Source organism: Armigeres subalbatus, unplaced genomic scaffold, assembly GCF_024139115.2.
Source record: "Armigeres subalbatus isolate Guangzhou_Male unplaced genomic scaffold, GZ_Asu_2 Contig245, whole genome shotgun sequence".
Taxonomy (NCBI): domain Eukaryota; kingdom Metazoa; phylum Arthropoda; class Insecta; order Diptera; family Culicidae; genus Armigeres; species Armigeres subalbatus.
This window is the reverse complement of record NW_026942982.1, coordinates 485,368-496,398: the sequence shown is the minus strand read 5'-3', so window position 1 is coordinate 496,398 and position 11,031 is coordinate 485,368. Positions and strand designations below refer to the sequence as shown.

General features: G+C 43.4%; 3 protein-coding genes across 3 annotated transcripts; all 3 read left to right on the top strand.

Annotated features, from left to right (window-relative positions):
- Positions 1 to 2,380: 2,380 nt before the first annotated feature.
- On the top strand, positions 2,381 to 3,883 carry LOC134203811 (uncharacterized). Its single transcript, XM_062678658.1, has 2 exons — positions 2,381 to 2,480; positions 2,916 to 3,883. Exons 1-2 carry the CDS (start codon positions 2,381 to 2,383, stop codon positions 3,881 to 3,883), a joined length of 1,068 nt encoding a protein of 355 aa, XP_062534642.1.
- Positions 3,880 to 4,968, top strand: LOC134203810 (uncharacterized). The gene has a single exon (XM_062678657.1). The coding sequence runs from the start codon at positions 3,880 to 3,882 to the stop codon at positions 4,966 to 4,968; it is 1,089 nt and encodes a 362-aa protein (XP_062534641.1).
- A 548-nt stretch (positions 4,969 to 5,516) lies between these two features.
- On the top strand, positions 5,517 to 8,567 carry LOC134203809 (uncharacterized). The gene is made up of 5 exons (XM_062678656.1): positions 5,517 to 5,898; positions 6,618 to 7,435; positions 7,552 to 8,089; positions 8,138 to 8,376; positions 8,418 to 8,567. Exons 1-5 carry the CDS (start codon positions 5,517 to 5,519, stop codon positions 8,565 to 8,567), a joined length of 2,127 nt encoding a protein of 708 aa, XP_062534640.1.
- Positions 8,568 to 11,031: the final 2,464 nt, after the last annotated feature.

Here is an 11,031-nt window from a genome sequence, read left to right as displayed (position 1 = left end):
AAATAAAATCCTTCCGATGTCCAACGTCTACCTTGCGGTCGTAGAAACCTAAAAGGATTAATTAAAATCTAAGGAATAACAACGCAACGATAATGATTTGTGATGTCATGGTCAGGGATTGAATCCAAAATAGTATGAAAAAATCTCTCATTTATAATCTCCGTATTCATTTACGATATGTAGCATACCGCGAGAGACTTTCTTTTCGCAAGCTGTCATGATAAACAACTGATTCGGAGGACTGTATCAAATAATAAATTTCTTTTAAAAGGCTCCAAACGCGGGGGCATTGCACAGTGGTCCAGGTAGCATACAAAGCGGTAATAAGTTGTTCAAGCCGAACATAGCAGAGATAGAAAAAAACTTTGTTCTACAAAGTTGCTCCTAACGGTGAGGGGCTTATTGAGGTTTTCATAAAAATTAGGGTGGGCCACATTTGAAAAAAATGAAAAATAAAACTTTTTCATTTGCAGAGATACGGCTTTACAATGTTCCGCGAAGTTATAGTTCAGCCAGATTCCAAGAATTTTGCTAAAAAAATTATTTCTCTAGCTCTTAAATTGACCGATTTAGAGCAATTTTCCCAAGTTTACTTAGGGTGACCCTTAAAAAAACAGTTTTTTTGCTCTAACTTTTTTGTTTCAAATTTCTCAGCAATGTGATGTTCAGAGCACTTTTTGTGCTTTTCAGGGCGCAACTTTTCATGGACTTAGCGTTGCCATATCTCATGCGGATCAAAAGTTATTGAGGTTTTTCTTCGAAAAAAACGTTTTCTTCTAACGGCTGTATCTATGAATGGCGCAAACTTTTTTTCAATCTGTTTTCTCGACCTTATTCTGCTACTTTCAGGCTTCATTTCAGAGTGTTTAAATCGAGGGGATAATTGAAAATAACCCCATATTATTGCAATGAAAAATTACCGTTTTTTCCATTTTCAAGCACTAATTTGCTATTTTTAAGTGTTTTGCTTCCATGGCTTACTTCGTGATATGGCAAACGTCACACCATTTTGTTATAGAGCCTGAGCAGAAGCTAATATCTTGAAAACAGCAGTTCTTATGAACTTGATATGAATAAGAGGTAACATGACAAAAAATAATAACAAAAATTAATATCCAAAATAAATACTTTAGGCATAACATTATCAGATATTTTAATACAAAACGAAACATAATTATGTTTTGCCTTTGATATTGTAATAACAACATATGTTATGCTTTGAATATTTTGTATATTACTTTTTGTTATTTCGTATCTTATACATGTCAGTAATTTTCGCTGAGACCGAGCCACTATTTGCACGAGGTCTTTGAAAATGCCCAAATTTATGTCCATTCGAATGCTTCCGGCGAGTTTATTAGGGATCCGAGTTAAATTTTTCAGAAAGATGGACCCCTCATTAGTTATGCACGAAATCACTTTTATGGACCCCTCGATTTTTGTCAATTCTTGATTCACCAAAACTGTCATAACTCCAACATTTCTCAACCGATCTTAGGGATCAGCATATCGTTGGAAAGAGGAAGAGTGTATCCTCAATCCAATACCAAATTCAATATGGCTATCCCATTGTTATTATTGCAAATTGAGGATACACTCTTCCTCTTTGCACGGATGCACGTGCGGTCTTGACTCTGGTAGTGATCCGGCAAGTGACCAGGAAAAGTGCTTTTAAAGAAAAGTTGACGCGCGGTGGCCTATAGAAAGGTTCTCTAGTGCAGTGCAGGTGAGAGGGAGCCGAGTTTAAGCTGCTGTGTGAAGGGTCGACGGCCATATTGATTGGTCGATGTAACACGCCATCCGTTGAAAAAAGTGTTCGTGGGGTACCAGAGCATTTTTGAGGTGCCGTGTGGAGAGAAACAAGCTGAGTGTTGCCGTGGTTATCAAAATGTGTTGACAAAAGTGCCGGAAGCATTTTGTCGATACTACGCAAAAAGAAGCTTTTGTGAAGTGCAGGGTGGCGGCCATATTTGAAAGATCGCTGTCTGTGTCCATCGAAAACAGTGTTGGCAGTTGTGCCGGAAGATTTTGATGTGCTTTGAAAAAATTGACGACCGAAGGTCGAGTGAACCGGCTCTTTAAGCGAAGAAAGTGAAGACAGCTCACGATGAGCCAATAGTTTTTGTCATCATCAGTGAGGGAAATTGGAGCTTAAAAAAGAACCAGAAAAAAGTGATAGTGGTATGCTGTTGCGATCGGGAAACCCGAAAAGAAGAATTTTGTTCTCGACGCCTTCTACCGTTTCGGTCGCTTCTATGATTCGCTCTCCTCGGGAGACAGTAGCGAAAGGCGTAGAAGCTGATGTTGGCACTACACCAACGCTAACCACCAGTGTGCAAGCGTGAAGAAAGAACAACTAGCACGCCAAAAACATATCGAAATGGCGGAATCTGTTCTTGCCCTGGAACAGTGTCTAATTGCTACAAGAGGTAAGGTGGAACGCATCCGGCGTTCAATCGAAACCGCGAACCAGGATCACGGTAAGTTCTCTTATCATTGCCTTAAACTATATGTTGAAACGACGATCGCTGCTTTCAATGAATACAACTCGCTACAAAATCGGATTTATCTCGCTGACCCAACGCGGCGAGTCGAGTTTGAAAGGCATTACATTGATTTCGAGGAGATGTACGAGTTCGTGCGGATTTCTCTTGCTGAAATGATCCAGGCACATGATGATGCTCAAAGGCAGGATACTGAAAGGCAAATGAAGCCGGTCGAAATTCAGCGCATTCACCAGCAAGGCGAAGGAGAACTGAGACCTGCGTAGTTTGTACCATCCCTTTTGGTGCAGCAAACCCCTTTGCGGACATTTGACGGCCGTTATAACAGCTGGCACAAGTTTAGGGACAGATTCAAGGATATCGTGGATAAGTGCACTGGAGATTCGCCTGCTACCAAACTGCATTATCTAGATAAAGCGCTAGTTGGTAAGGCTCAGGGGGCCATAGATCAACAAACACTGAATGACAACAATTACGATGGAGCGTGGAGGATTTTGGCGAAGAAATTCGAAAATCTCCGAACGGTGGTCCAAGGCCATATCACTCAACTACTGGCAGTGAAACCCATGGCGAGGGAGAGCCATCTGGAACTGAAGGCCCTACTTGACGGTGTGGAGAAACGATTGGAGTCTCTTGCATTCCACAACCTTAAGATGGAAGACAAGTTGTCCGAATCGATACTCGTGAATCTGGTCATCTCCAGATTAGATGCTGAAACACGCAGGGCATGGGAGGCCACTGTGGAACATGGACAGCTGCCTGAATATGAGGAAACCATGAAGTTTTTGCGGGAACGCTGCTACATGTTAGAGCGGTGTGAGCCATCTGCAAATCCGCCTAAGACCAAACACTTGACGAACCAACGATGTGGTGTTCTGCCGACAATGAGCAAGGTGCATGCGGCTACTGTTCCTCAGATGAATTGCTGTCCCATTTGCAATGATGAGCACTCGGTTGAAATTTGCGAGGTGTTCAAAAAGATGACCGTGAACAGTCGTTATGCCAAGGCTAAGCAGCTTGGTCTATGCTTTTTGTGTTTGAAGCGAGGACATCGCACGGCAAATTGCAAGGCCGACGGAAGTAAGTGGTGCGGCTGCAGGAATAAGCATCACAGCTTGATGCATCCGAAGGACAAGGTCGAGAACAAGGATGGAGCGGTGGACAAGGTCGAAGCGGTTCCTATTGCTGACGCTTCTGGGAGTGTTCAAGTTCCACGCACTGTGGCGAAATGTGAAGTTTCCACTACCACTGCCGTAGCAGCGAAACAGGTATTGCTGGCGACTGCAATCGTGAACGTGATCGATGCTGGAGGGACAACCATAAGTGCCGTACATTACTCGACTCCGGCACAATGGCAAATTTTATTTCAGAGAGGATGAGTGATGTGCTGAGTTTGCCCAAGAGCTACGTGAACACTCCGATTGTCGGTGTGAATGGTACAAAAACAGCCGTGAAGTTCAAGATCAACGCAACAGTGAAGTCGAGAGTAACAGGCTACGAATTTTCTCTGGATTATCTGGTAGTACCTCGCGTTACTGGAGCTCTACCTTCGTTGAAACTCGATGCTAAGGATTGGCCGATTCCCAGTGACATACAGTTGGCCGACCCGAGGTTCTTCGACCCCAGTCGGATTGATATGCTGATAGGAGCTGAGCTGTTCTTCGATTTGATGCGGGCTGGCAAGATTCGAATGTCGGCTGAATTACCATGGTTGCAGGAGAGTCTTCTTGGGTGGCTGGTTGCTGGGCCCGTGGGCAATGTCCTAAGCGTTGTGAGCATTCAAGGCTACCAAGTGATTCGCACCAGCAGTAACAACGAGCAGTTGAACGAGCTGATGAAACGCTTTTGGATGATTGACGAGCAGGTAATTGAGTCTTCGGAGATAGACGAGTGTGAACGCCATTTTGTAGCTACACATATTCGAGGAGACGATGGGCGGTATGTTGTCAAACTTCCGTTTCGTGAAGGATCCGGCGAGCTCGGAGATTCGCGAGTACAAGCGGAAAAGCGGTTCAAGGCGTTAGAAACCAGATTGGAGAAGTGTCCCGATACCAAGCGAAGATACGGAGATTTTATTAGGGACTACATTAGGCTTGGACACGCAAGGATTTTGAACGATTCCGAGAAGGACGCGGTCGGGGCTTACTATTTGCCCCATCACTGCATATTGAAGCCCGACAGTTCAACCACCAAATTGCGCGTGGTGTTCGACGCGTCTGCGAAAACAACGACCAACTTGTCCTTAAATGACGTGTTGATGGAAGTACCAGCGGTGCAGAGCCCATTGTTCGACATTCTGCTACGATGGCGCCTGCACAAGTACGTTTTCTCGACCGATGTGCAGCGCATGTACGAGCAAGTGAAAGTAAATGATGAACACACGAAGTACCAGAGATGTGTATGGCGAGACGAGCGATCTCAGCCATTGATGGATCTGGAATTGCAGCGGGTAACGTATGGGTAAGACGCGCGGCTACAAAGCAACACCATGCTGAGGGTGGCTGGGTTCGATTCCCGGTGCCGGTCTAGGCAATTCTCGGATTGGAAATTGTCTCGACTTCCCTGGGCATAAAAGTATCATCGTGTTAGCCTCATGATATACAAATGCAAAAATGGTAGCCTGGCTTAGAAACCTCGCAGTTAATAACTTTGGAAGTGCTTAATGAACACTAAGCTGCGAGGCGGCTCTATCCCAGTGTGGGGATGTAATGCCAATAAGAAGAAGAAGAAGAAGAAGAACGTATGGGATAGGACCTGCTGGTTTCTTAGCGACGAGATCGTTGGTCCAACTGGCCCACGACGAGCGAGACAGCTTTCCGGACGCTAGCGAGATCGTTCTGAAATGCTTTTATGTTGACGACGCGCTGGTTGGGGCAAATACTAGACAGAAGGCAAAAAAGCTACGTGAAGATCTTCAGAGTTTGTTGGAACGGGGCGGATTCAGATTGCACAAGTGGTGTGCAAACGACCCAATGCTGTTAGAAGGTATACCGGCCGCTTTGTTTCGAGGACATGGATGTAAACGGAGTGATAAAAACACTTGGACTTTTGTGGGATCCGGTTGAAGACGAATTTTTGTTCCGAGTCCCGGCGTTGGCGATTACTTCAAGAGTTCCAACGAAACGCGAGGTGTTGAGTGAGATAGCAAAATTATTTGATCCTCTCGGTATCTTGGGCCCAATTGTGGTGCTGGCTAAGTTGGTGATGCAGCAGTTATGGTGGAAGAAGCTGGACTGGGATGACGCGATTTCCAGTGAGGAGTTTGAAATCTGGAGTAAGCTGAGAAAAGAACTGTGCGAAATCAACAACATGAAGATTCCGAGGTGTGTTGCGGTTAATGATCCGGTCGCGTTCGAACTGCATGGCTTCTCAGATGCCTCTCAACGTGCTTACGGTTGCTGTATATACCTGCGGAGCGTGAATGCTGATGGAGTAGTGAGTGTAAGGTTAATTTGTGGCAAATCGAGAGTTGCACCGTTAAAGGAGTTAAATCGAGTGGAAAGGGAAGAAGCCTCTCCGACTAGAAGGTCATATGAAAATTATATCAACCTATGTTATCATGTTATACTAAATTTTTATAACAAAATTTGTTAGAAACATGGTGCAGGATGTTGTTAAAATATCTAAATTTTTATCAAAAATTACACTACTGGAAACAAAAAACTATCAAATTTTGTTACAATTTTATCATAAAAATAACATATTTTGTTAGAAATTTATAACAGAATTAGATACAAAATATATTGTTTCTGTGCAGTGGCAAATTTTACAATTCGTGATACGTCTCCAGATTGTGGTCAACAATCAGAAATTTTGTTTTTGTCTGAAAAAGAATATTTCTCGAGAAATTGAAACTAACAAGATTACAAATAAGGCAATCTTTCCAAATTATATCAGCGTTATGATATCTATATGGCTGGGAGACTTTGCTACATATATTTTAATTGCCTACTGTTGGGCAATTCGGTGTTGAGCATTTTTAAATCATATTATGATAAAATTCTGTTACAACATTTGTAAGATAATGGCTACAAAGAACAAAATTGTATCAAAATAAGTTATAAATATCACAATATGTTAATATTGTGTTCAGTTTCTGTTATGCTCTTCTAGTCGGGTCGCCATGGGAGATGACGATACCGAGGCTAGAACTGTGTGCAGCGGTTTTTTTAGCAAAGCAGATGAAAACAGTGCGCGAAGCCTTAAACCTAACCCTTCGACGGGTGGTTCTAAGGTCCGATTCCGAGATAGTTTTGTGTTGGTTGAAGAAGTTGAACTCAAGCTTGCCGGTATTTGTACGTAACCGAGTTGTGAAGATTTTGGAGCTGACATCAGATGTGGAATGGAAGCATGTTCGTACAAAGGACAATCCGGCGGATCTCGTGTCCCGGGGTGTTCAACCTTTGGAACTGATGAAGAGTGAACTTTGGTGGAACGGTCCGATGTTTTTAACAATACTGAAAGAAGTCGAGACGCAAAATCTTGAAGAAGTGGACATTGACAGTAATGTGAATAGTGTTTCTGAAGAGATGGTGGCTGTCGTGGTACATGATCACCGCCTATATGATGTGATCCAGAACTGTAGTGATTATCGGAAGATGCAAAGAGTGTTCGGTTATGTGATACGGTTCATCCACAACTGCAGAGTGAAGCGATTGGGAGTTGACCGTCGAAGTGGTAATTTGTCCGGCCTTGACTATCGTGCTTCGATGTTGACGATGGTAAAGGTCGTGCAAAACGTTGTCTATGAGGAGGAGATTAAAGACATCAACCGAGGCCAGCCGGTGAAGGGCAAGCTCAGGAATTTAAACCCTATTTACGACAAGAGTGAAGGAGTGCTCAGAGTTGGAGGCCGAATCCGGCATTCCGACCTACCACGAGACCAGAAGCATCCCATGATATTACCCGAGAAGAGCCCCTTCACTGATATGGTGATTGAGGCTATTCACCGAGAACATTTGTACGTTAGGTTGCAGGGATTGCTTGCGAAATTTCGACAACATTTTGGCCAGTTAATGTGAGACGTACGATTAATCGCGTGTTGCAGAAATGTGTACGGTGTTTCTGCTCGAAACCAAAGAAAGTGGTACAGTTTATGGGAGATTTACCGAGCGTGCGCGTGACTGCCGCGGAACCTTTTTCTCGAACTGGCGTTGATTACGCCGGCCCGTTGCTGTTGAAGGAGGGCCGAGGAAGAGCTCCTCGGAAGGCCTTTATTTGCGTTTTCGTATGTATGTGCACTAGAGCAATCCATCTAGAACTGGTGAGCTCGTTGTCGACAGACGGATTTCTAGGAGCTTTGCATCGATTTGTGAGTCGACGAGGGAACGTCGCCGAAATGCGATCAGACAACGGCACAAATTTCGTTGGCGCTGAACGACAGTTGACGGAATTAAAAGATTTGTTGGTGTCGCAAACGCTGGAGAACAAGATATCGGAATTTTGTCAGCCCCGTGGCATCACTTGGAAGTTTATTCCGCCACGGGCACCGCATCAAGGGGGGCTCTGGGAAGCCGGGGTAAAATCCGTGAAGGGTCATCTGAACAAAGTCCTCAACGAATCGCACTTGACGTACGAGGAGATGTGTACGTTGTTAAATCAAATAGAAGCGATTCTTAATTCACGTCCAATAGTCCCACAAAGTGATGATCCTATGGACTACCAAGCTTTAAGCCCTGGTCATTTCCTAGTTGGACGCGAGTTAACAGCGATTGCCGAGCCTAACTATGGTGATCTGAAGGAGTCAAAATTATCCCGATACCAATTGATTCAGCGGAGAAAACAGGCATTTTGGCGTCGTTGGTCCGCTGAATATGTGACAGGATTGAAACGACGTGGAAAGTGGTACAAAACCCGACACTTCTGCGCGAAGGTATGCTAGTGGTGTTAAAGGAAGATGGTTTGCCGCCGCAGACATGGAAGCTTGGCAGAATCGTCGCAACGCACCCTGGCAAAGATGGCAACGTTCGTGTGGTGACCGTGCGAACCAACAGCGGAACTTATAAACGGGCCACGACAAAAATAGCTGTACTACCGATTGACGAGGAAGACCATTTGGAGTAGAAGGTGGTGAGCCGTCCGGCTCCGGGCGGAGAATGTTTACCGAAAAGTGAATTAAATTTTGTAAAATGTTATTTTCCGTGTAGCACAGGTCTACCCCCTACGGGGTTGTTTTGACAGCTAGGTTTTCTTGATTTTTTCTTGCAATTTGCTTTTCCGGTAAGTGCGAACCGGACAGGAAGTCAGAATCAAAAAATTTGAGTTTGAATAAAGTCGTCGCGAAGCGCGGATGTTAAGTTTACAGTCCACTGAGTTTTTTTATTGTGACCACTGAGCTCCCGAAGAAACAATTATCACTTCTCGGTGGGGGTACCTGGCGTCGTCGCATGAACACGAGTTGTCCAGGTGTATAAAGGGCAGGATATTGTTAAACTTATACATCACGGCAGACTACGGTGGGCGGGACACGTTGTTCGTATACCGGAAGAACGTCAAACGAAGATAATATTTAGTAGAGAACCCGGAAGAGGCCGTAGACTACGTGGAAGGCTGCGTACACGATGGCTTTTTGCACTTGAAGAGGACCTGAGGGCGCTCAACGTTCAGGGCGACTGGAAGCGATTGGCCCAGGATAGAGTCCATTGGAGAAGGATACTCCATTCGGCGTAGGTTCATCGAAGATCTGTAGCCCATGCAATGGCAGACATGCAAATGCTAATAGAATACTCAGTTGAAAAGATACATCACCTCCACTACAGCATCTTATATGGCATCTGATACGATTTTGTGTTTCTTGGATTTTTTTTTGTCGTGAGACACTGAAGTTGAATATTTTATGCATGATGGATCGTGCACTTGTAGTACTCGTCGTTTCTGTCGAAATAAGCGCGATTCTCCATAAGCCACTGTAGTTTGTGGAGTACGTGATGGAATGTGCTATAGCTTATCAGGCGAAACACAACGCGTTTTATCGTCTCAGCTATCCCACTTTTGCTTTCAAATGGCAATCATGGAGATGCAGAGGATTGCTCGGTCTATTGTAGTAATGATTGTCGAATAAATTTCCCTCTTCTTATCCTATATTGACTGTGATCACTATTGTTTTAATCAAAAGACCAGCTCCCACTAAAAATTGACAGAGTGATAAAAGGCTTATTCCGAGAAAAATAAGCTTCTTCAACTAAAAAATCAGTTCAATCAAAGCTAATTGCCAATTTCCGGGGATTAAACCACCCGACTTCGACATTAATTTACAATGTTGTGTCAATCAAAACTCATACATATGTGAATATGTACATTATGTGGAAGATATTGATTTGAAAAATGTATTGGAGGCAACCACTTTCCCTTTCCGGGTTCGAGTCCCATCGAAGGGAAAGTGGTTACCTCCAATACATTTTTCAAATCAATATCTTCCACATATTGTACATATTCACATATGAGTTTTCACAACATTGTAAAAGATCAGCTTATTTTGCTTAAATTGTTTGTTGGGCTAGCAACTACGAAATATGCTATCATTTATTATTATTATTTTTTATTTAGGCCGTTACAAATATTTAATTGACCTTTTGTCCTACTAGTCTCCGAAAGGTCAAGCCCCCCCCTTATAATAAAAAATAAATATTAAAATGAAAAAAATCAAAAAACTCCTCGGATTTGTTGAAGAATGTTTTGAAAATCCTCAAAATTATCCGAATTTTATTTTGTTGCCCCCTCAAAATATCATTTTTCGGCAAAAAAAATCCGAGGGGGGGGAGACAAAATGGATTTTAAATATTTGTATCGGCCTTATGACATTTTACCATTTGAGTGGCATTCATGTCAGGCAAGCATTATTACGGTCTAATTCGTAGATGGACACTAGTGATACTCATGTTTTACTTGTGTTTTGGCCGAATGCCATTACGCTGAAAGTCGTCGCCGAATATACCATTTGGCCGAACAGACCATTAGGCCGAAAGTCATTTGGTCGAAAGGGTCATTTAAAAAATGAGAAATAAGGAGTGAGAAGAGAGACTTCTCAATTGTCGTTCTCATTTCTCACTTTAAAAAGTGAGAAGCGTGAAGTGAGTAGTGAAAGGTCTCACAACCCACTTCGCACTTCCCAATTTTTACAGTAAGTAGTGAGAAATGAGGAGTGAGAAGTGAGACGTCTAACTTCTCACTCCTCATTTATCACTTCTCGCTGTAAAAAGTGAGAAGCGCGAAGTGAGTAGTGAGACGTCTTACTACTCACTTAGCGCTCCTCATTTCTTACTTCTCACTGTGAAAAATAAGAAGCGCGAAGTGAGCAGTGAAACGTCTCACTACTCACTTTGCGCTTCTCACTTCTTACAGTGAGAAGTGAGAAATGAAAAATGAGAATTGAGACGTCTCACTTCTCACTCCTAATTTCTTACTTATCAAATGACCTTTTCGACCAAATTTCCTATTCGGCTTAATGACCGTTCCGGCCAAATGACCGTCTTGGCCAAACGATCCTTTCGCCAAATGACCCTTTCGGCCTATAAGACCTATTTTTGAC